The sequence below is a fragment of the Falco cherrug genome, chromosome 5 (genome assembly GCF_023634085.1).
Source record: "Falco cherrug isolate bFalChe1 chromosome 5, bFalChe1.pri, whole genome shotgun sequence".
NCBI lineage: Eukaryota > Metazoa > Chordata > Aves > Falconiformes > Falconidae > Falco > Falco cherrug.
Window position 1 is genome coordinate 82837087 of NC_073701.1, and position 26465 is coordinate 82863551.

General features: G+C 37.5%; 1 protein-coding gene across 2 annotated transcripts in view; it reads right to left on the reverse strand.

Annotated features, from left to right (window-relative positions):
* The window catches only part of CADPS2 (calcium dependent secretion activator 2), a 323412-nt gene that overhangs the window by 80109 nt on the left and 216838 nt on the right, over positions 1-26465 (reverse strand). For both annotated transcript variants that reach the window (XM_055712157.1, XM_055712158.1), the window contains exons 13-16: positions 23907-24094; positions 12427-12528; positions 6903-6966; positions 3255-3378 (exon numbers count right to left, since the gene is read on the reverse strand). In XM_055712157.1, the coding sequence (XP_055568132.1) occupies positions 3255-3378; positions 6903-6966; positions 12427-12528; positions 23907-24094 (478 nt within the window). The remainder of the gene's footprint in view (positions 1-3254; positions 3379-6902; positions 6967-12426; positions 12529-23906; positions 24095-26465) is intronic.

Consider the following 26465-nt stretch of genomic DNA (forward strand, 5'->3'; position numbering starts at 1 on the left):
GGCTGCCCAGAGAGGCTGTGGAGTCTCCTTCTCTGGAGATGCTCAAAACCTGCCTGGCCGCCATCCTGTGCAACCTGCTGTAGGTGAAGCTGCTTTAGCAGGGGGTTGGACTGGATGATCTCCAGAGGTCCCTTCCAAACCTGAACATTCTGTGATTCTGTGAAGAACTACCATCCTCCCAACCTTCAGCTGTAACTAGAAAAGTAAACATATCACTAAACAGACCCATATCAGAGAAATGTAAAATCAGCTTAACAAAATTAGTACTCCTATCAAGACCTTCATTAATAAATCTAGTAGTCCTATTAAGAAATGGATACCATTTTTGCTGATGACTATGAAATTACTTTTTTCTAAATACACAAGCTGATTTTGAATTTAACAGTCAAAATTTTCTGCATCACTTAGTTATACCTCTTTCACAGAAACTACAATTGCATCATATTCCAAAATACAGAATCATCTAAATTGCTAATAAATATGCACATAACAGTTAAGTATCAGTGTAAATGAAGACTGCATGGACTGTACTACATAAAAATTAATTTAAGGTTCACACATGTTCTAGTCAATATCTTGGTATTGTTGAGATCAACAAAAATAATAAAACAACAGACACAACACACTACATCTGTAATACATGCAGACATGCATACAAACAATAATCACCTGAGTCCTTTTCTGCTGTTGCTAAATATTAAACAACAAAAAAAAAAGAGAAGAAAAGCATCATTACAGAAATATAACTATTTTAATTTCATTAGAAAAGAATAAATATCAAGTAAGGAGTTAAAATCTTAAAATCTTGAGTATAGCAGTGAGAGTCTTCGCAGCTCACAGAAATGATGGGTTTTGGCAGCTGAGGGAGAAATGGTATATGTTTTTAGGAAGTAAATTTATATGTACTAGTCCTATATAGTCTATATTTTGGGCTCACTGGCTGAGTTCGCATCCATGTTGTGCCTGGGAAATTAGAAACTTAAATAATAGTAAAATAATACAAAAAATAAGAATATGAGTATTACTTCTATTAGAACCTTCTTTGCTTCTCTACTTCTTTGGTAGCTACTGTTGGTTTATAGCTGATATTATCATGCAATAGTTGCACTTTCACTGACTAATATGATGTTGTTTGCTGAAGGAATATTCAAAGAATAGGACAAAAATCCTCCAAATGTATGACAGCTACATTGAGGACATCAGTAATGTTATAAAGATAATGACTGTATGCTTTCTGTATGCAATTTGAGGAGAAAGCAATTAATGCGAACACTAACATGAATTATTTTCAAGAGAAGAACGTCATTTCAGTGCACAGGTACAATAATGCTCCCACAGACTTAAAGAAGCAGAATGGAACCCATTGCTGAAAACTGTTACTTTTATATTGATAAAAATGTAGGCTATTTGTAATGACCAGAGTATAGGAAGAGACCAATACAGGTCTCATTGCTACTGAAAACCAATGAGTTTAATTTTCTGATGTTATGGTGCTGGAGCCCTTCAGTTTCAAAGAGTACTCTATTCTCAGAAAAGTACTTAACCTATTTTTTGTTGAGGTACTAGACTTACGTATGTAATTATCTATTGTGCTTTGGGGTTACAATTACATGATTGTAAAACTATTTACAGAAATCTAGTTGTGTTTCAACCAAAAGACAATAAATCCAAAACCAAATTTGCAAGTGAAAATATGCCATGGGATGGATGGCAGTTTTATGTGCTGTTCCAGCTTATTGCAGTATTAGCAATGTGCATAAAGTGCAAAATCTGTCAATTGCAGTGGAATTGCCACAGTTCTTTAGGATATAGTTAAAAATCTTGGGCAAAGATGTATTTACATCACTGTAAAAAACTCTCCCAATCCAATTTAGTGTCAGGAGTGAGTTTAGGTATCTTTTGTATGCTTTTGTCATCTTTAAAAAATATTTTTATTTTTATGCCCATTATTTCAACAGGTTTTCTAAAAGACTGAAATACTGAACATTAAAAAATCCCCTTTATGAATACAGAAAGATAAAAACTAAGGAAGACAGTTATTTTTGCTTTTCCATTTTCCAGACTAGATTTAATATTCGTCCTTTTTTCTTTAACACAACATGATATCATGATTAATTATGATAAACTGGTTACTAAGATGGTTTCATGTTGTTACTCCCAACATATAATACTGGTTGCTATAGTGATGAGATGGGTTTTTTGTTAATCACTTGTGAGATTGGTTAACTCATGTTTTTCAGAGAATTTGAGCAGAAATGGAAAAAGGAAAAAAAGTTTGCTTTACAATATTGCTAAAGATATGAGGCTTCTTCATTTTGCTATTATAACTATTTCCTCTAGTGTATTGCTAGAAATACATGCTATAAAAAAACATAATATGCATAAAATTTTGATTTTTTAAAAGCAGGGTTCATTCTTCATATAATTTCCTGTTAATTGACTCTACCTATAAATCCAGTTATATAGATGCACACATTTGTTTGCTACTCCTGAATATATCTGAGTTGACTTTATGGAGAATAACAGACATGTCATGACAAGGCATTTGAGTTTTATGACTTCCTTACTGTTCTACATAAGGTTAACATATAATAAAACGACATTGTGTATCCCAGCCAATTTTTTTGAGAAAAATCTTAGTTAATTTTGTGATATACTTTCTAGAACATACCTAAATTCCAGGAAAACTTCTGCTTACCATCAGACCTAGTATTTTGTTCAATTAATGCAGTCCGAAAATCAGAATGTAATTACCGTTTTAATAACCAGATTATTAATATATATCTGACAACACAACAGCAAAAAAATCCGAACAACCAAACCCACTTATCTATCTGTCTGCCTTATAAGTACATCACAAAAGCATCTACACCCAGAGTTTTCAAGTTTCAAAGTACTGTCATTGCTGTTAAGGAAAGAATTTCCTGTTAGTAGTTTAATTACTAGATATAGTTAGAGAAATAAAAAATAACCCATAAACAACCCTTTAGACTTATGGAGAACTCAAAAGTAAGAACAAAGGGCAACTTAAATTAGGAAGTCCTAGTCTTCCATTCAAACAGGGTCCCAGGAGGCATATTAAAGCAATGAATAGGAAAAAGCTCCATAGTTCACCAGCTGAGATTTTAATGAGACATTTCCCCTTGCTGTGGAAGGGGTTTGTTCTGTAAAGGAAAAAGGCTGCTCACAGAATATTCAGTTAATTGGTATTGTTGGCTTTTACAGCCACTTTGGCAGTTGATTGCTGTACTAACCTTCTATTTTGGCATATTCTGTAAGTCGAGTGTAATTGATCAAGGCAGCCTTCTCCAGACATTTTCTAACCACTTTCTTCACCTCTTCTGGTGGTATGGGAGTGGCAATATCTTTCATTAAAACCTGTGTTAGAGACAATTACACCTCTTGGTTACAAAACCCAAGGGAAAAGGATAAAAGTGTCCTACAGTTACTAGAGGTCTGATAATAATTAAAAGCAAAAATCAAAAAGAAACTACTTCAGGTGGTAGAACTAGATATTTGTCTTTGAAGATTTCTGTTCAACCCTGGTCTGCCTGCCTGTACGGTATTTATATACAACACCCCTGCTGTTCGGCATCTTGTGGCATGCCAGTCAGTCTTTCTTTGGGTGACATCAAGACCAGTGTAACAGGAACATTCTGTGAATGGGCTGGATCATGGTGCCCACTAAAGATGTGGATGTGGAAATTTGCTTTGTTCTCATCTGTGGAAAAACTTCCACCATTGCATAACCATTGACTCTTCAACAGTGCACAGGAAAAGCTGTGAACAGCACCATCAGAGCCAGCTAATACCGACTTGCTTTTCTTCCTTTTAAAGCTATTCCAATTCAACATGTCCTTGCTGTGAAAAACAAACAGGTTAACTTGCTCCTTTTTAATGACTAAATCCTGGGTTATCAACATGTGAAAGTACAGTATTCAAACCCATTTATTCTGGATCTGTATTTTTTTCCCCCAAATTTTCCAAGTCAAAATAAAATGTTTCTAAACCATTCTGCATCCACAAGTATAGGAATGCACATTTATTCGCAGTCAATACTGACGGTATTGCTGGAGCACCAGAGTATCATTGTCACTTGTAGCAGCAGGAACAGTGAGTTTCATATAACACAAAGGAATTGACACAGCACTACAGTCACTGAGATTGTAAGTGAAATAAAACATATATATTCAGACTCACGTGTTTCTGACCATGGGAAAGATTTTCTAAGACAGAACTGTTATCCATGGAGTGTTCTGCAGTGCAGAATAAGTGACAGTCTCCAGGACCAGACCTCTCACATTTTGGCAAACCTACACAGACTGCGATCTAAGCTTTTTTGGAATTCATACATTCATCAGGCTCCTGCTGATACAATTCCTCTGGAATCTCTGCTGGAATTTAAAATTCTCTTCCCTCAGAGATGATTGAGATGTTTTTACCATTACGAGGTCTTCTCCCTTCCAGTTAATGCAAGAGGATTTGCTGGGCAGGAGTTTACATTTATAGTTGCCCATGTGAGTTTTGCTGCATATAGCTTTTTCTTCAGAAACTGACTCAGATTATGCATTTATGGAACATTCCTTGGATTATATAGAAGTGTTGTAACATTACGTATCAGTGGAGACAATACCAACAGCACAGAAGCCATAGAAAGCAGGAAAGGGGGACTGCAGAGTACATTTGTACTATTTTGGAGGTAATGCTGGGTAACCGTTAAATTAGAAAGAAACAGTCACCGCAGTGGCTTGAAGTGAAGGTCCAATAAGTAAGTCCTACAGAAAACAGTCCTAACGGGAAGCCTACAGAGGGTGGAAGCCAGGACAGCTAGCCTGAGAGGAATAAAGAGAAATTGTCTGAGCTGCCAGGGATAAGGTTAGGAAAGCTACAGCTCTGACAATTAAATCTGGCCAGGGACATCAACAGCAACAAGAAAAGCTTCTACGGGTATGTCGGTGATAAAAGGAAGACTAGGGAAAATGGGGGCCCTCTCTAGAAGGAAACGGGAGACCTGGTTATCTGAGATATGGAGAAGGCTGACGTACTCGGTGACTTTTTTGCCTTGATCTTCACTGGCAAGTGCTCGAGCCACACCACCCAAGTGGCAGAAGGCAGTGACTGGGAGAATGAAGAACTGCCCACTGTAGGAGAAGATCAGTTAAAGACTAAGGAACCTGGAGGTGCACAAGTCCATGGGACCTAATGAGATGCATCTGCAAGTCCTGATGGAACCAGTGGATGAAGTGGCTAAGCCACTATCCATCATATTTGAGAAGTTGTGGCAGTTCAGTGAAGTTCCCACTGACTGGAAAAGGGGAAATATAACCCCCATTTTTAAAAAGAGAAATAAGGAAGACCTGGGGAACTACAAGCTGGCCAGTCTCACCTTGGTGCCTCGCAGGATCATGGAGCAGATCTTCCTGGAAACTATGCTAAGGCACATGGAAAATAAGGAGGTGATTGGCGACAGCCAATGTGGCTTCCCTAAGGGCAAATTGTGCCTGGCAAATCTGGTGACCTTCTATGACAGGGTAACAGCACTGGTGGATGAAGGAAGGGCGACTGATATAATTTACCTGGACTTGTGCAAAGAATTTGACACTGTCCCACATTACATCCTTGTCTCTAAACTGGAGAGACATGGTTTTGATGGATGGACCACTTGGTGGATAAAGAATTGGCTGGATGGTTGCACTCAAAGAGTTGTTGTCAATGGCTTGATGTCCAAGTGGAGAGCAGTAATGACTGGCATTCCTCAGGGGTCAGTATTGAGACTGGTGCTGTTTAACATCTTTGTCAGTGACATGGGCAGTGGGATCGAGTGCTCCCTCAGCAAGTCTGCTGACAACACTAATCTGTGTGGCATGGCCAACACACTGGAGGGAAGTGATGTCTTCCAGAGGGACCCTGACAGGCTTGAGAGGTGGGCCCATGTGAACCTCATCAAGTTCAACAAGGCCAAGTGCAAGGTCCCGCACATGGGTTGGGGCAGTCCCAAGCAGAAATACAGGCTGGAAAGAGGACGGAAGAGGGACAGCCCTGAGCAGAAAGACTTGGGGGTGCAGGCTGATGACAGAAGCTCAACATGGCTTGACAATGTGCACTTACAGCCCAGAAAGCCAACTGTATCCTGGGCTGCATCAAATGAAGTGTGGCCCAGGTGGAGGCAGGTGATTCTCCCCCTCTACTCCACTCTTGTGAGACCCCACCTGGAGTACTGTGTTCTGCTCTGGAGCCTCCAACAGAAGAAGGACAGGGACCTGTTAGAGCGAGGCCAGAGGAGGGTCACAAAGATGACCAGAGGGCTGGAGCACCTCTCCTATGAAGACAGGCTGAGACAGTTGGGGTTGTTTAGCCTGGAAAACAGAAGGCTTTGGGGAGATCTTATAGCAGCCTTCCAGTACCTAGAGGGGGCCTACAAGAAAGCTGGAGAGGGACTTTTGACAAGGGCAGGTAGTGATAGAACAAGAGGTAATGGTTTAAAACTGAAAGTGGGTAGATATAGATTAGATATTAGGAAGAAATTCTTTACTGTGAGGGTGGTGAGACAAGGGAAAAAGTTGCCCAGAGAAGCTGTGGCTGCCCCTTCCCTGGATGTGTTCACAGTCAGGCTGGATGGGGCTTTGAGCAACCTGGTCTAGTGGAAGGTGTTCCTGCCCATGGCATAGGGGTTAAAAATAGATGATCTTTAAGGTCCTTTCCCAACTGAAACCATTCTATGATTCTATGAAAACAGCTCTTTACCTCTGTGGAAGGCAGTGAGAAAAAAACCTCCCAGTGAACAATTAAAACCAGTAGTAAAATACCTAAGAAGATATGAGTCCGCTTTCAGTAGCCTGAAGGTAAAAGAAGAATGCAGGGTTAGCACTCAAGCAGAATTTAAAATATGTTCTCAAACTTACCCTCTCAAGTAATGAAAGTGTGGCTTTTAAAGCTCCTTCAGGACGTCCAAAAGGGAAACAGTACCTTAAAAAATAATAATAAAAAGAAATAGTAATAAGAAAAAACAATCAGAATTATAATAGCTAAGAATTTACTTTGAGATGTAACTGTACAGAACTTGCATTAAATTATGTTAGCAGGAGACTTCAAAAGACAAAGTACTAACGAAAGCAAAAGGCCTTTTCAGTAGCCTACCATGGAATATATACAGGCAGTATATATACATATATATATATACATATATGTATATCTATCTCTCTACAGCAGTATCAGCCCATCACCAGCTCAGGCCCACAGACAGATGGCAAAAGCATCACTTCCACTTTCTGAACTATGAAGGGTATTTAATGGTTTCTGATCTGTCATCTTCCTGGAAAGAGATACTATTTCTTATGTAGCCATGACTGATACTGGAGCTGTGAGACAGCACTCAGTACATTCTGTCTTGTTCTAATGTTGGATTAAGATAAGGATAAAATGTCAGATACTGAAGTTTGTAGAGATAAATGGGAATAAAAATGCTTGCAGATATCCTGTAATTTTCCTAATTATATTATAAATATCTTGGAAAAGCATTTTATTTCATCTTAAATTTTATCACCTACAAATTAAACCATACCTACTTCTGTCTCGATACTTCTAAAAAAGTCAATTAAAAAGTGATCCCATTCATAGCTTTGTTCTTCATTTTTGTTTACTAAAAGATCCAATATATCAGCTCAATGAGACTACAATGCTCAGACAACTGTAACCTCTCTTAATCCTGTCTATAAAATCTTGCTGGGATATCCCCAATTGGAAAAAGGATTTTTTACTTTGCTGAGATTATTTTTTTCTTATTATTACTCACTGAGAATGGTAGTCTCATACTCTAATGTTCTCCAACAGTAAAATCTTTTATAATGATAAAAAGGATTCAGACCAGTGAATTTTAGATATACATTTTGCTCAGCCAAAATAAAGCCCTCTAAATGAGGTCAAAAAAAGGATTTCCTGCAGTGAGATTTCCACTATTTGCTCTGCTTCATTTTCTTTCTTACAATAGTGCTAACAATTTATGAGGACAGGTTAACAAATTACAAAAGCACATTTAATGACCTTTAGGCGATAAACCACCATAAAACAGAATACATCTTTAGGTGTTTTGTTTCCTCCCCTCGTCTTTCCCACTGTTTATTGCTATCCACCTCTCGTGGTAGTTTTTGAATAAATGTCAATCATTTCTTGATTATACTTAATACTTCAAATCAAATACTTCCTTCCAGGTATGTTCTGCAATGTAGATAACATAACAGGCTTCCAAGACCCAACTGGTTTTAAGTTCATGATGCAGATGGAAGTCCAACAGTAGAATAGGGGTTACTCAGTTTATTGCAGAGACAATATGTATGAGTACACTATGGGCAGCAAGCTTATGTGTACAATTGGTGTAAGGACCTTCTGACAGAGAATAGTTTTCTTGAGATAAGCAGCTTAAAGAAAAGGAAATGTTCATAGTAGAGGCCGAAAGGACACTCAAGAAGTCCTGCCTCCAGTATTACAGCCTCTGTGCTGCTGAGGAGGCAGGGAAGCAGCATCTTGATGGCAAGATGAAATTCAATCTCCTGGATAAAATCTCCACGGCAGGTGATGTCACGCTGTTTGGCTGTGACAAGGATGCTCCCACAGCCAAGGGGACCTTTAAGGATAAGTAGACATAGATGGTGACAGTAGCCGATTCAATACTTAGACATATGGACAATTGGATCTGTGACATCTAAGAGGACCAAGCAGTATGTTACTTGCTGGGTACAAAGGTAGGATGGACATCAGGAGACATTTAAAGTTGCCTAGGAGTGGATAGAGAAGGAGCAGCACTCATGCTCTGTATTAGTACCAGCACCATATGGAAGTGTAGCAGGAACACTACAGAGAAACAATTCACACAGCTAGGCAAGAGGTTACAGTCCACTACCCTCACAGCAGCTTTCTCTGAAATATTGGCTCTTCCACATTTGGTGCCTGACAGGCAGGCAGAGATCTGAATTCTCAGTGGGTAGGTAAAATGACAGAGAGGAATGATTTGAGTACCTTAAGAACTAGGAAATACTTTAGATAAGAGCCACCAGCATGGGATGGGCTGAAAGCATCTTAATCATAATGAAGCCAGGCTGATAGCAATGAAAATTACAATTAAAAAGGCAATAGAGGAGTATTAAAACTGGAAGCTGCAGGTTAGTTGACAGGCATGGAAAAGCACCATTTTCAGATAGGTGTGACCTAGCGACCTAGATGGACACAGCAAATGTTCAGTGCATCTCTGAAAAGGCAGGAAGAGAAATACACTCTTTGGTTAAACTGTCCACAGCAGCTGACTAGAGCATGCAATGCAAAGCAATGGAATAAGGGCAAAACTTGAGACAACTTCTGACATATTAAAGAAAAAAAACATGTTGGTGATCTTTGAAAGTCTGTACCCCTGATCACTTAATTAGGATGCTGTGAGTGATTAGGAAATGTTAAGTGAGATTAGAGGAGCTGCAAATTCATCACAAATAGAAAGAGATTTTAACTATACACATGTGCACTTGATCAATGTCTCACTAGGATGAGATATAGTGAAAGTATTTTGGGACAGAGTTTTGAATTGCTTCGTTGGACAGCTCATTTAGGACCCACAAGAAAAGATCCTATTCTGGATTTGGTCTCAAATGTGAACAGGATATAGTTTGAGAGGTGCAGAGCAGGAGAGGTGCTCTGTAGTAGTGATCATAAAACAATAAAATTGAATAACTTAGCAAAAAAGAACATGCAAAAAAAAAATCAGCACGTGTACATTTAGTACATGTCTATTCAATTCCAAGTATGGGAACTATGATAAAACAAAGAACTTGAAAAACAAACGACAAAACCTTAAAGGAGCAATCAAGAAAGCAAGAAACCTACAAGCAGCCTGAGGTAAAACACAGGAAGTAGGAGCCCAAGTCAAATGTATGCTACAATTAAAAATCTGTTCAAAAAACCCAAACAAAAGCCCCTCTATGTGACTCCACAAGGAAGATAAAGAGGTTATTGTAGAGAATCTGGCATTTAAAAAACGTGCAACCTATCCAAACAAAGACGACATGAAAGTATTTTAAAATATTCTAGTGCACCTGTGAACGGCACAGATGCTCAAACTGACAGTAGGAATCACAGTGGAGGCAGGAAGCACCCTGGGAGATGGTGGGACTGTTTGGTGACAAGGAGTACAGGGCATTCAGGGACAGTGAGGCCAAAGCAGAGAAACTCAGTGCATGTTTTGCATCCATCTTTATGGCTGAATGTATTTTTCAAAATATTCAACATGAGGTACGGAGTGGTTTTAATACCATGTTTTCTTAAGAAAGCAATCTCACAGCCAAGGTTATTCTTTGCTAATTAATGATACAGGTGATCTTTACACATTACCTAAGTCAAGGTTTTCTTTAAAAGTCTAATGACAATTCTTTATCAGGATGCCCTATATTGTGACCCTATATGCTTTATAAATTCAGATTCAGGGCACTATTGATTCTTCCTTCTAGCAGGATTATTCCAGTATCCTCATTTATATGAAGACATTCCACCTAATTTGCTTTTTATTTCTAATATTTGTTCAGAGAAAGATAGAATAATTACTCTTCACCTGGCAGAGCACTGTTTGTTTATCTTGATTAAACAGGATTTTAAGGCAAACCTTTGAGTCCTTTGAAGGATGGAGGCATTAATCTTTGAAAGACACATCTAATTGCTCTCAAGTAGGACTTCCCAACATTTGAATTCTCTCAAAACCCACCAAGACTGAGGCAGAAAGATCCTATGGTCACTGATATAGTCCAAGCTCATCAGCATATTCTACTGTGTAGGTAAGCAGACATGATGGGGTTTTCATTTATTTGTTCAAACTCAAATAATTATTTAGACATCATATATTTTGTAATTAGTCTTATGCATGTGAAGGCCTGAATGTGAACAGAATTATTCTGACGATGCCCAGCCTCCTTTCTTGTTCTGCCATCTCCCTCCTCTCTCAGTACATATTCAGAAGGCTTCTGCTGTTTCAGTATTTTTTGGGTCACGGCTACTCTCACTGACCTTACCATTGTGTATAAGTATTTATATTCGTTGGAAATCACAGCAGTTGTGTTTCTACTATGAACTTGACAGGACATAGCCATAAGTATGCCAATCACAGGCCAGAGGTCTTCTCTGAGCTCCAATCCTCCTCTTTTTTTTTGGTAGCAAGCATGAGAAGATTGTCACAGAAACAAGTTTTCCTTCACCCTGCAGATGATGTTCTTTGTCAGTACTCTCCCCCTGCCTTTCCAAGACCTGGGTAGGAAGCACAGTGTCCTATGCTTCTCTGTATTGCTTTTCTGGCAAGAGCTATTTAATTCCATGGAAGACTGGAAAACAGGAAATGTGTCAAGGAAGAATCTTTAAAGGAAATAAAGGAGCATATCTTTTTTTTCCCAAAAGGAATACCCTCCAAGTAGAGTCCCAGCTGTCTTTAGTTTAATACAGAGATGAAGTCCCAAGTGAAGACTGCTACATCCTCGATGCTCAAAAAATCCCCAACAACCTAGTTATCAACATGACAGATACCAGTGAATACCAGACATTTACCTCATCAAGCCAGAGGGGCATCCAACAAAGTTACAGGGAGCCTTGCCAAACAAAAGCAAGCTGTTTCACACAGCACTATTTAAACTGTGGAACTGGTTGTCATAAGGTGATAAAGACACCAAAAAAAAAATCTATAAATGCATTCTAAAAAAAGGATTACATTGAGAGATTAATGGCAGATAGGTTGGCTTAGTGTGATAAACTAACAAATTTGGTGGTCTCCGTGCCATTTTTATGCTAAGCTTCAACAACCATCAATTGCTAGAAAATAGAAGGAAGTATCACCCCAAGTTTGCTTAGTTTCTTGTCCTCCTTCCCTAAACATCTTCTACTGGTATGGACAGTCTTTACATATGAAGAACTCTTTATGGAGGACGATGGACCTCAGCTGATTTAGGAACGGTAAGTACAGCATGCAACTAAGAAATGACATCTAAATGAGAAATGAGAAATGAGAAATGAGAAAAGTTTTAGCTGTGATCTATCAAAGATGTTCTCTACTCATATGATTTTTCTGATCAGTACTAATCCAGAAATTGCTATGGTTTGGTCATTTTCATTTAGACAATTTTCTCAGTCAGAGTTATAGGAAGCTTTAAGTTTAAAAGAATCGACAAAACCCAGGCCTATTTTCTTGCAATCTTTTCTAGCATAGAAAAACACAGCTCACATGATACATAAGTAAATTTTAAGCACAGTCACATGTGTAAATACATTATTCCATATTTAATATATTCAAAATTTCTTTGCAGGTAGACTACTTCATTTTCACTCCGCTTGTTCAAGACAAAAACTGAGCAACATGAGAAAATTGTTCCAGAAAAAAATTAGCATTCATTGAATAAATTACAGACTCACCTGAAATGGCTTATTTGGTTTTCTAAAAGGGAAGAAAGTCTGTCCTTAATTTCCTCAAACCTTTCTTTCTCTTCAACAGATACTGTTCCAATTCCATCTGGCCTGTAATATTAAATATTTAATAATTGTTGATAACTCTTCATGATGATTCCTCTTTGAACAGTGACTCTAATTTTTAAAGCCATCAGTTAACGTGTGCTAACTCTCCTTTCCCCTTTCCCATTGCCTTGAAGGATGAACAGTAACTTGTGACTATAGCTAAAGAACAGACTGCAAACAGACAAATAATTTAACTTTTGAGTTGAACTTTTACATTAGTCCTAAGTTTCTGCCTGATCCCAATATGAACACAAGGTAGCATATATTTCTCCCAGATCATTCCCAAAGATATATAATATCCTTTCTCAAGTAAATTAGTACTATAGGTTGGCACAGTAAGTGGCCTACTCAGATCTTGTTGAATTTCAACACCTTGAATCTTCCAGATATTTTCCTAGAGGTGGAATATGGCTGAAAATTATTTAAAAATAAAGGTGGGAGGCAAACTACAGTGAGAAAAGCCAAAGCAGGCAACACCTGCTTAGAGTGAGCACGGATTTTTGATCACCCATTCCATATTAACAAATAGCAGCATGTAAACAGGACTTCCATATAAATATAGCATAATGGATGAAACAAAAAAAGAGTCTTTAAAAAACAAAAGCATTGGAATTTTTTAAACATCAAACTTAAGTCCTAATAATTAATCATAAGCCTTGTACTAAATGTTAAGCACACACCTAGTCTAAAGTCTTAGCCTAAAGGTGTTATTAATGCATTTACATTAAAATCATGTCAAAATTAAAGAAATTTAAATACACATTTCCCAAAAGGTACTTTTGCCATGCAGTCACATCTTCCCCACATACAGCATACTTTAAAAAGATGTATCTGAAAACTTCCTGTTACTATCTTAACATCCAGCTCCAGGTAATAAAACAGCTACTGCTTCCCACGTGAGTTTATGACCCCGACACTTAAGTATCTCCTCCAGAGCCTGCAAAACTGTATCTCAGTGTTTCTAGACCTGAGAAAATTGTAGTAAAATGAAATAAAGACAACATTCTATGAATGTTCAAAGAATCATTCTAGGATTCCATGAACATCTTTTTGCTAAATTGCTACTTTAACTTTCTGTGCTATACTTAAATCTAGGAGGAATAAGTTGCTACCTGGTCATGACGTAAACAATTCTCTCACCTTTTAAATCACTTATATTTGTGATCTGTCAAGTCGAGGTGGAAAGAATGCCTGAAGTCCTTAAATTATTGTGAAGACAACAATAAAAATCAGATATGGTGGAGATATGAGTACCCAGGCACATCAATATACTATTGTATAAATTTGATGTGAAAGAGCAAATAACTTATATTCTCTCTTTTGATGGATGCCACGATACTTTACCTCAGCCTTCTGACAGATGGAACAGGTTCAGATTTAAGTAAATTGCACTGTCTGATTTCATTGTCAGGAGAGATCGTGCTCTGGAGTGATAAAGTAAATAGTTCTGTCATATTAAACCTCGTTGAGGCATGTCATATATATGACAGAAAAGACCTAGGGGTCCAGACAACAGTAAGTGAAAAAGGTGAGCCAGTAGGATGTCTTATCTGTCAACCTGCACTAAGGCTAGGATCACCACATACCAGGGACCTGTCACTTCACTGAGTTTGTTGTCATAAAGAACCTCGCTGACAACACCTACAGTTTTCAGAACTGTTAAATATATTTTTAGTGGATGTTTGCACGGACGCAAATGCCCCAGAAGAAAAAGTACACAAAAAGGTATTAGAAAAATGTACCATCTATGGCCCTGAAAATCTCACCTCTTGAAAACACGATCTTAGAAAATGGCACAAACTCTGAATCATTATTTTGTTTCTTCCTGTTAGCCTTATTGCACAAGCAGAATATAAAAATGCATTTTTGCAACACATTTCTGACACACATTGTGCTGGTGATCATTTATTGTACTCTTGGGAATATGTATCTACTACTGAGAGAAAAGAATCCATAGAAAAAAGAATCTGACTGCGAGATGAGCTGAGATAGAAAAAATAGATAAATAGTTTCAAAATTCCATCTCATCTTGCCTTCTAGATATTTTTCTTTAATTGCTTTAAAGACAGAATAAAATAAAATAGCACTGTTTTGAGTTTGTTATTTTTATTTACAAATTACTGTGCCTGCCAAGAAGAGAAGACTCAGAAGTCATTGGTTTTCAAAGGTTTAGGTCATTCATAAACTATGCAATAAGAATTTTGCAACTAAAACCAACAAAAAATGAGCCTTTCCTACTACACCAAATGTTATGGATAGTGGTTTGGACTTGTTTTTTTCAATTCAAAAGCAGTATTCAGCTGTCATTGCAGCCTGGGACCTCTCTTTCAAGAACTCAGCCAAGAAAAGTGATGAACTGTTTTAAAAAGAGTTGTTTTCATTTTAACTTTATCTTTACAAGAAGGTAGCGTGAATTTTCCTTTCCTCAACATTGTTTTCCTCCTTATTCTTCACAACTGCGTTTGGGATTAGAGAACTAGTGGGAACAGTGAACACTGAAAACCTGAGTAGCCTTCTCTCTCTCTCCTTTCTCTCTTATATTAATTTTCCATTTTTTAAGAACTCCTGTCAGTTGGCTTTGGATTGGCCTGTCTTGTCTGCTTAGATCATAGTCTAACTGGCACAGATGTAATGTTGTCTCTGGTCACATCTCAAATTGTTTAATTCACTCAGACTTAAATATCAAAAAAGATTTGAAATAAATACCTCATGAACTAAACTAGGAAATTCAAGTGGGAGGCAGCTGTTAGACCATAAAACACTCAAATAATGACACAAAAAATACAGGTTGACCAGAATGTTTAAAGAAAATTTTGCTGTGACAGTCTTGCAAGATTGCTGTCCTGGTGGCAGTTACTCTAGTGAAGCTGATTGATTAGGTGGTGGGTTTAGGTTTTCCTCTGGGAATGGACTGTTTTTCCTCACTTGAGGCTTGGAGTACCCTCTAGAAGTATTTGGATGTATGGAAATCTTAAAACCTGTAATAATTTGCAAAGGCCACTTGATACATTGTAGGATTAAGATTCCTTGCAAATAGCTATAGCATGTGAGATAAACATGGTATTCCAGTTCCAATGGGAACTAGATAGGATGGACACTGGGTTGACTCCAGCTTGTTTCCAGCCCTCAACTTTGCAAACAGCTTCTCCTAGTGGTCTCTCAGAGAGCGAACTGTTACCTTAAGCAAGACTGCTTCGTTGAGACAGCCTTGGGAAATACTAAATGAACGTGACTGACTTTTGTTTTCTTCTCTGGAATATTGTTGATACTGGTGCTTTTTGCATATTTTCACATTTTGAAAATGTTTAAAGTGTTTTCAATGAGCTTTCCTCATTAAAGAAATAGATCACCACTTTGGTCTGTCATGAAAAAAAAAAAAAAAAAAAAGAAGAGCATGAGGAGAGGAATGCATAGATTGATTTTCTAACACATACCCCCCCACACACACATAGATGAGAACAATTAGGCTGACCAAAAGAATCTGCCAAAAAATGACAAAAAAGAAAATACAAGAAAAATACTTCAGCTAAGGTCTTAATTCAACACTTTATACAATAAACTACATTTCAAGGGTGTAGGAAAAAGGAAAACAAAACTTAAATGTCATCTTGACTTCTAGAAACAAATTGTTTTAGAAGACTTCAGTGCTTTCTAAGAGCACTTGTTTTTAAATTCAGCAGGATGCAGAATAAAATGGAAGAATAGTGACAGGTTTCAAATTAGCAAGATAAAAGTTTAACTTCTTGTTTCTTAGTAAACTGAAGATTAAACTGTTTAGAATTTTGATGCAGAGATTTTATTATCTATTTATAGGACTTTAATATCCAAGGAATTTAATACCCAATTTTTTCCTTTAAAACACAACTGTATTAATTAAGTCCATGGTTTATGTTAGACAAATTAAGAACAATAATAATTTACTTTATCAGCTTAGAAGCAGGCAGAGCAGACGTCTTTTTATTAACAGGAAATGAAGACAGCAAATTATCATGTGGCGTTTAGACACAGATTTAACCAGCAGGCACTTGAAGACTGAGCATTTTGTTGTTTATAGTAACTATTCTTCAAACATTCTGACAAAAAAAATAGCACAATAGAGCCTTCTGGTGTATGCATTTCTCAGTCTAATCCTACATCTGCTTACAGGTCATACCCTCTTTTTCACAAGTGAACCAAAAAGATGTATTCTGAAAGCTGCTAAAACAGATTAAGATGATAAATCAGGTTAGTTTTAATGATCTTTTATGCAGTTATATTTCAGGTGGGATTCACTAATGCCCTTCTACTGAAAAGCTAAGCATGTACTTATATAATATCAATTTACCCAAAGCATAAGGGTATGTATAGGCATTAATCAGTTGAAATTAATGACATGTATAATGTTCAGGGAAGGTGAAAGTATATAATAGCATTAGCTGTTTCTTTGTTGCCTAAGATGGCAAGCATCACTTTAAATACGCAGAACTTCGTTCTATTTTTTCTTAATAATGTGTGAATTTGATTAATTTTCTATTGACAATTTCTTTGAGGCTTTTCAGAAGTAGATTTATTTTGATATGTTGCAAAACTTACCTCAGTGAGGACACATTTTATTACAACATTATTATAGTTATTATTAGCACTTTCCAACACAGGACAGTATCATTCTGTAAAGCAAAGGTGAGGTCAACATGGCTTCACTTAGTACCTGCAACAGGGTGAAGAACTTTGCTTCTAGCTCTGAACTCGGGAGAACTCTACTGATAACTTCCTTGTGGCTATTTACAAAAGTAATAGAAAACTCTGTCACTAATTGAACAGCATTAATTAAAACCCCCCAAACGTAACTATTTAGAGGCCTCACATCAGAGCCTTGGGGGTATGATGCTCATAAATGAACCACTTAAAAAGGAGAATACAGATTACATTAAAGAAGGTTTACCTTCCCCTGTGTGCCATATACCTTGGAGGTGATCAGTTTCCAGAAATGATGAACTGGATGACGCAAGATGTTTGGCACAGGGCAGTACATAAAACTGGAAGACCTAGTGAAAAAGTTCTATTCTCAGCATTGCCCAGTGAGCCTCAGAAAAGGGGAAGACTACAGTCACTTGAAGAAAAGGGATATAAATATCCAAGGACTAGTTTTTCCAGTTTTGAGAGAACACTGTTTCTCATCTAGAAGCACAAACGTACACAGCCTATCAATCCTAAAAGGTGTATTTTCTCATTCTATTACTCTGGGGAATTGGTGACATAAAAATGACTTCTGAATAAATCCACACTTTTCAGTATGACAAATCCACTCTCACCATTTCCATTACAGAAGAATGACAGAAAAATGAGACAAACTACAAAACCTAAAGACTCTTGTTAAGTCTCTAGATGCTGTATCAAACATGAGAGAGAATTTATACAAGATGCTGGTAGAGTGATAGAATATAGCTTCTGATAACACACTTCTATACTGTAGGAGATCTCAGGCTCCTTTGTCCAGCTGTTGGACAGCCTTGGAAGATTAAGATTAAAGTGGAAGGCCCAATTGCCAATAAAAAACAGTGAAAGAAGAACTTGCACCTGTTGTTATCATTACAACACGGACAGAACATGTGGGGTTGAGAGTGGATAAGAAGCACAGCAGAAAGAGGAAGCGTTTTCAACTGCTTAATACTAGGAGGTTCCTCAAAATCCTGGTAGCAATGATTTCTTGGGAAAAACTTCTAAGAAGAAGCCTACATGCTATTCAAACATTTATATTTACAAAATTATACATATAAAAACGTAATGCTTCTGGGAAGAGATCAACTGGACAAAGCCTTTCGTGTCAGATGGTGGCCATGTGCAGATAAATGGTGAAACTACTGAATTAAGTTCTGGAATTTTAGATTAAATCTTATTAGATATTGTTTATGAAAGATATAAAATGAAGGAGAAACTAGCAAGAGACAGACAACTTTAAGTCTAGAGTTAATTTAGTCAGAACAGAAAGAAATATCTATTCAAAAGCTCCACAAAAAAAAATATTAGAAGAGGCAGAGCAACATAATGGGTTTTTTTACAAAGTTCCTTGTCCCAGATTTGAAAGGCATGATTTCTCTGAACACTTTTATCACTTGACACAAAGTGTAAAATTGAGATAAATGGTTCTTATCACACAACACTTGAGTAATGAAAAGAAATATATGAATGTATAGCACTCTCTGAAGTTTCCATACTTTCATTTCTCTTATGTGTTCATTTACTCCACTTTAAGATAATTCCTCCAAGCATAACAGGAGCAAGAAGCCTATAAAAAGACTCTGCAGTGCCAAATGATGGCAAGGATCTAAAAGGAGCTCTCAGAGAGGGCAAAAACAGTGAATGAGTGTGACCTGACTGAAATGGTGCACCTGGATTTCCAAAAATCTTTTTTCAGAGTCCCTAACCAAAAGCTTTTAAGGCAATTAAGCAGCCACTGAGTAAGAGTGAAAGTAGAAGTAAGAAGAAGAAAGAAAGAAAGAGAGGGGGAGAGAGAGAGAGAGAGAGAGAGAGAAGAAGTAAGAGTGAAAAAAGAGATTGAATAAATGGTAATTACCTGCAGCGAAGGTGAAGTTATCTGTGGAGTTCTGCAGGGAGCTGTGCTGTGACCTGTGTTATTTTACAGTATTCATAAAAGACCCGGCAAACAGCTAAGAACTGTGGTGACAGTAAATGTAATTGTAATCATAGTTACGTGGCATAGTGGAATTCCAGAAGGACCTTATGAAATCAAGTAACAATAAAACAGCAAACAATGATCAAGGTTGATAAATTAGTTGCTATGCAGGACAGAGATCGTGGTGTTATGATGGATAATTTCATGAAACCGTCTCTGTTGAACAGCAGACAAAGAAGCAAAACTAACACTGGGAACACCAGGAAAGGATAAGGAATTAGCAGAAAACATTCATCCACTGTAATTAATGCATGGTTCACTCATACTTCTTGAATCTTGAATAGCAGAGACACAGAGAAGGGTTTTGTTGTCGTTTTTTTTTTTTTCTCCTCCATCTCTTCCAATAGAAACAGAGAATGAAATGTGATGTGTAGGAGTCACGTTCAAAGCATGAGTTCTGGCAAGAGGAGGCTGAGTTGTGGAACTTACTGCTAAAGGTGCTAGGGATGCAAAGGGCTTACACAGGTTCAGAGGTGCAATGGACAAGTACCTGGAATAGACACTCACTCCAGGTTACTGAACAGGCATATTCTGAGCTGCAAAGTGTTAGAGACTGAAAGAGCACTAAGAAGAAACATTGCATATGCTTGCCCTTCTTACTCCAAGCAGGTCAATGCTGGAGACAGACGAATGACTGGCTTAGATGAACCCTAACTTAATAATATAACTATTCTATGCAAACGCACATATGCTGAAGATTTCAAAATGAAGGCAGAAAGAAATTATTTATCTTTGGTTATAAACCGATTTTTGTAGCAATTCTTTCACCTTCACTTCTCGTATAGGAAGTTCCAGTAAATCAGCTTTCTTTCAGAATACAAAAAGGTATAACCATGGAATATGCTTGAATTTTGAATTTTTTTGATTCAGTCTGTAACTCAGCAGGTGGAAAGAAGTCACTTTGCACTTCATGTGATAGCCACCAGCATCCATTTCAGACAAGAGGGACTGAATAGAAGTCACAGCATGAAAAGGAGACAAAGGTGAACGTGACGGGGAAGAAAACAATAGCTCCTACCTGGACTGTTTAGACTGAAATGTCAGCATTCAGGAATATCCTATAGTTCCTTGTTCTGCCTGTTTCACCAGAGATACATAAGTGTATGCATAACTGCAGTGTGAAAAGTTCACTTGTGAACTAATAACTTTGATAGGGACCATATAGTAAAACATTTCAGAAGAAAAACATTGTGAAGAGAAGCCAGAGGAGACGCTATTAAAGTTACGTAGCACCAGAAGCTTAGCCAACAAAAGTTGATTTTATTTACTGGAGGAAAAGGAAGCAGTTGATTCAGAAACAAGGATGTATTTTTGTTTAAACACTCAGCAAGGCTATTCTTTTACTAAAATATTTTGCTTTTTGGCTATTTAGAAAGAGAACGTCTTAATAACACCATCCACAAAATCAGGAATACCTTTTCAACATGAACAGTTTGTTAGCTCAGTCATAACACTCTTCCCAGCAGGAAAGGAAAGGCACGAGTAAGGCTTGAATTCCTCAGTCTAGGACTCAGCACATTGTGTTCAACCCTGCATAAACATTTCTGTTCCCAAACTAACATTGGCATAAGAAACACACTAAGTACCAGTATGCTTGATTACTCTGTCAGAACTTGTTACCTGTATCTTCATCTCAAGAATGAAAACAACTGGGGACTATTCTCTGGTCCTGGCACCAAGCATACGGCCTACACCAGAGCTCTGTTCAGGTCTCATCTGTCTTCCACAATGTCCCCGAAGCTGTACGACAACAACTTACTTTTATATGTTTATTCCAGTTGTTTTTAAATCAAACCATGGCTACTGGGTTACAGCCTGCAGCATGAAATAGAGTTCTTATTTCAAGTCCTAGGATGCAGCAAAAGAGCACAGGGGATACCTGAAGGGTCAAATCTGATGGAAGAGTTCTGGAGTCAAATGAAGGGTGGAAAGAGTCAAAGCTGATTCAGCCTCATTCATAGTGTTCACTGGGAGCAGTACTTGGCATACACAATCCCACAATCATGCCTGGGATCTCAGAGAGTGCTTATGACTAATGGGCAGTTTGGAATCCATTTATGAGACTGCTTCCTCACCAGTTTTATTTAGCGAATCGGATGTAGTCATTGGAGGGCTTAGCATATGTCCCAGTATGGTCCTGGTATATTTTGATTTGCTCTGATTTGTGCTTCATTTCCTCCTCACCAGACTACCACAAACAAAGGCAAGTGACACCTTTACCTGATCATTTGACTGATGTCACTAGATTGCTTGCTACTCTTAAAAAACTCATGCCTAAAAGTAATCAATAATTTGAACTACAGATATGTCTGCGTTTCTATATGCTCCTCCACTATCTGACTTAAAGATCATTTCTGATGATCTTTCTCAGGCTAGTGGAAGGTCTAAGCTCCCTCTGTCAAGCAAAGGTGAAATACAAATTAAATACATTATGCTCAGAGTATAAAGCTCTTTGTTCTGTGGTCTTTCCAATTCTCAGCCTGACTTCTAAAACTAAGATGTATAACGCCAGGGATCAGCCTAGAACTTTGGCCTGTCATGCATTGTCTGTGGATTTTTTTTTCCCCTTTTACTATTTCTTAGTGCTGCAGCAGATGAATGAGTGGATGTATTATGTGTGTATATATGTGTCTGTCATCCTCAGTGAGTGTGTCTGATTCTGTCCTTGACTTACTTTTCTTCTTTCTTCATGTTTCTTTTTTCTTCCTTTTTACAATATCTCAGTTCTAGTCAGACCCTCTCTGATCAACACTTCTTTTATTCCTAAAACACTCATAATGCTATTCAGAGAGTATCTGTACAGAAGGAATAGACAGAATACAGAGTGCTTACCACTGTGTAAATGATGTGCTCCCTGAGATATTTTCATGCACTGCACACACTGTTGTCCTTCACTTAAATTATGAAAGAAAAAGAAATGTATCTACCTTTCTTTTGAATTCTTGAAATAAGTTTGAGCAATTATCACTGTATATTTGTCTTCTTAGCTTGAAACTAGTAATAGAACCGCTAGAAACAACAAAGACTTAGACTCAGTAGGAAAAACGAGTATGTCAGGTTCTTCAGGAACTGACTAAAGAAGCTGCTTTTATGGTGAAGAGGTTACCAGGTAAGAGCCAGAAAATCTAACTTACCAGTATGAACACAGAGATTCTTGAGAGTATTTCAGGCACATTCAAAAGCATTTTAATTTTGGATATTATTATAAAGGATTACGTAATGTTAATCTCCCACTACCAAATCACTCAGGTCACAAATGCCCAGCTCCTGTTCTCACAGATGAGGTTTTGTCTGCGCCAGTATCCTTTTTCAGGATTGTCCCTTCTTCACTGGCTCAAGGACAAGTAAATCAGCCTCTGTGACTGGCTGCAACGCAACATAAGCATAAATATTGGGAAGAAAACCTCTCTCACTCCTGATCCTACTAAGATTCAGTTTTGAGGATTTACTGACAGCATCACAGTAATTGCTTTTTGGGACTGTGAGTAGGTTTTCCCTTAGTGGCAGGGTTGGATCAATTGAAAGGGGGAGATTTATTGGGTTACCCCTTGTTATTTTTGAACTTTTAAAACAAATTTCCTACAGCAGTCTACAAATCTACTGTGTACAGAAGGGTATGTTGTCCTACAATTTGACAGACTGCCTGCCCCACTCCCCACTCCAGTACAAGGAAGACATGGGTGAACTGAAGCGAGTTCAGTGCATGGCCACCATGACAGTCAGAGGCCAGAGCTCTTGCTCTGAGGAGAGGCCGAAGGAGTTGGGCTTGTTCAATCTGGAGAACAGGTGGTGTCCAGGGGGACTGAATGACAGCCCCCAGCTGCTACTGGGAGGTTGACAAGAGACAACAGATATAACTACACTGCAATATGACAGGTTCAAACTGGGGAATGACCTGACTGGATAAAGCCCTGAGTAATGTGGTCAGACCTCACAACTGACCCTGCTTCAAGCAGAAGGTTGGTCTACAGACCTCCTGAGGTCCCTTCCAACCTGAGCTATCCAATGATCCTATCTCCAATACTTGTTCAATAGCAGAGCTAGTTCCCTCACAATTAGGAATAAGACAGATGAAGCAAAAGCTTCTTTTAAAGAATGTGCTTAGCGCAGCAAAGCAAGAACTTAATTTTTTCCAAGTCTCTCACTTGCAAGTGAAAAGAAAACATCATCTCAAGAGCATCACTGTGACCAACTCCTGAAGCAGCCTACTACTTTAGTAGAAAGAATTCCACAAGTGTCCTAGCTCTTCCTGGCTGGGGGTCACACTACATTCCCAATATAAATTATTTCTCCCTGTGGTAGCACAGCCAGAACTCAGTATAATATGATTAATTGCCAAGATACAGTCTGTAGAAAAAAAGTCAAACCTTTCCTTAAACTGCAAAATTGTTCAAAATGTTCACTGCAAACACCGTTCACCAACACAACATAAATGCAGAATGCAGAAAACTGCCTTTTTAACAGCATGACATCCTCTAGCCTTGAATCAGTCTGTCATTACAATGTCAAGACTGCATTAAAACAGTACAAACTAATAGGAGAATATTTTTTTAAATAGCAATTTCTATAGAACCTCCAATACCCCTGCAGAAACCTTTGTGAACAGATTTCTGTTGTATGGAACTTCCCTACCTGGTAAATGCAAGAGCCTATAAATACTTTTGCTTGCTCCTAAGGCTATACATTTAAAAATGTATCATTAAATTACCTGTTACCATGAACATGAGAAGCACAAAATGCAAAACTGTAGTGGAGCAAGGTTGGGTCAATGACAGAACCATTTTCTGAATGTTCAATCAATTCATTGAGATAGCAAAGATGGCGGTGACAGCCTCTTACTCCATAGCGAGCACAGTATTCGTCTAATACGAAGACCTGACCTGGGCTAAACCAACCCTGAAAGAGAAAGGCAAAAAACCCCACAACATTTTGAGATTTCTTTTCCCACTCACAGCTTTTAAATCAAAGAAAAGAAGCATACATTTTTAGGTACATTACATAAACTTTTTATACTGGAATGATTTATATATGACTAACGGTGATGGCACTGGAAGCCAGATCCAACAATAACCTTCTTGCTGAAAGGAGTAAATGTCAGGAAACTATTTGCTGTTCTGCGTTACCACTACTATGAAATATATAGTTTACAAAACATCCAAAGTCTGGTACAGATTCAATTATATCAAAACTTAACATAAAATATGCCAACACTTCAAAATTAATTTTGTTAAAGTAATTAATTGTAAGCTATGAGACAGCATTTGAGTAATGCTGAGGGACATTAATGTGGACACTAAAACACACTTTCTGGATGGTCAGTTCCCCGTGGCTGCAACTTTAATATGAGAGAACTGCAATTCGACTATTTACCCTGTTTCTTACATAACATGCATGCACTTTCAACAACTTATACTAGTAAAGAGTTACAAAGCTAGGCAGTTTATTAAAAGCCATCTGAGTAAGATGAGTATGATTTGTCCTTAAATAATAATTAAGACATTCTGCGGCACACTGAGGGCTTACTTGGGCAAAGTCTTGATGAGACCAAAACAGTGCAACCCTGACATAGACATGAACAAAATACAGACTCCTTCCCACCACAAAATTAGTCCTTGAGTGAATCCAGAGTGTAAAAAAAAAATATTTGATTCTTGATGGAGAAATATAAAACAGAAGAGCCTTGATTGCTTTGCCTCCCAATATGAAAAAACCACAGCAGAGTGAGCTTCCAAAAAGCAGCAGGGAGAAAAACATAAACCTCGGGAAACCACAGCTACTGCATAGCTGTTCTAAATAAGCATTTTTCCTTGTTCTTTTCTTAATCAGGGTGATATTTCCCTCTCATCATCCCTGCCAAATGGTTAAGAGAGATCAAGGAATATGACCTGAACTCAAATATACAAATAGCTTGAGCATGCAAAATGATTTTGCAAGTCATGAATTTATAACACCAGTTTAGCAGCTGAAGACGAATATTTCTCTATTGCTTGTGATTCCTTCTGTAAATTCAGATGTTTTTTATGCAAAATATCCGCAAAACTACTATTAAAACTACTTTAAAATATTTTCACATCAGGTTTAAATCATCTCTGTTTTAACATTACTAAAAGACTTACATGAGACAGGAATTAAAATTTTATTTTCTCCCCCAGCTCTTGAATTTAACATATTATTTGGAGATAAGAACACCTCAAAGTTATTTCATAAATTTGTTTGCTCCTGATTAATTTCTTTGAGGTTAGTGTTTCCACTGCTGAGCTACAGCTGTTTCTAGAGAACACTTAGCTTTATTAGAGAACGCTGAACAGTACTCAGGGTTTTAAACTAATAGCCAGTCATGTTGCAGTGGCTCCTGTAGTTTACACAGTGTTTGCTACAAAATATGGCATTCTATTGAAAGAAGAAAGAAAAGGGATTTTAACTGAATTTCTGCACTATGTATCCTAGACCTAGGTATAATAAACAGTGCTTTTTGTGATTGATACTCTGCCAATACATCATCGTCACTGATCTCCCTCTACATTTTTATGGAAAACATGATAAAATGCTGCATGTCAATGCCTAGCAGTACACAAGAAAATAAGTATTAACATTTCTATACATTCTAACAGGAGAGAATTGTAAAAAGAATATAAATTTTTATAGAACTCATTACTTCAACTTCAGTCTCTGTAAGAGATCTGTTTTAGTGTGCTCATTTTCATGTAAATATATGCCTTCCTTTTCCTTGTTCAGCCCCATACCATGCTTAAGTCTTACAAACACACAACAATTATATGCTACATAGTACTAGATAACTGCATATTTTTTATTGTATAATTGCAAAAATATCCCGAAGAAGCTCCTCAATACAGAGAAGAATGCAGAATTAAAGAAGTTTAGGCCATATTGTAATTTAATACAGAGCTGTGCTTAGTATTAATTCTTACACATTTTTGGTTTTCTTTTTACAAGTTTTATGTGTGGTTAGTCTATATTTATTGAAATAAAGGGATGCATTGTTTCTAAAAATAATAGGAAGTGAGCTGTTCAGGAAAAAAAGAACACACTTACATGTTCATGTATTCTATTGCTACCTTGACATTCCCAATTTTTTAATTTAAAAATATAGTTAAATATGCAAATTAACAAAAATGATCACCCATTCTACTGATTAAAAGCTGGATTTTAAAAAGAACAATATGAAATGCATCTGCTTAATAGTTGCTATAGCACTGTGTGTTTTCCCTAACCTCTTCTAACAGTTCCTGATTTCAGTGTTATATTA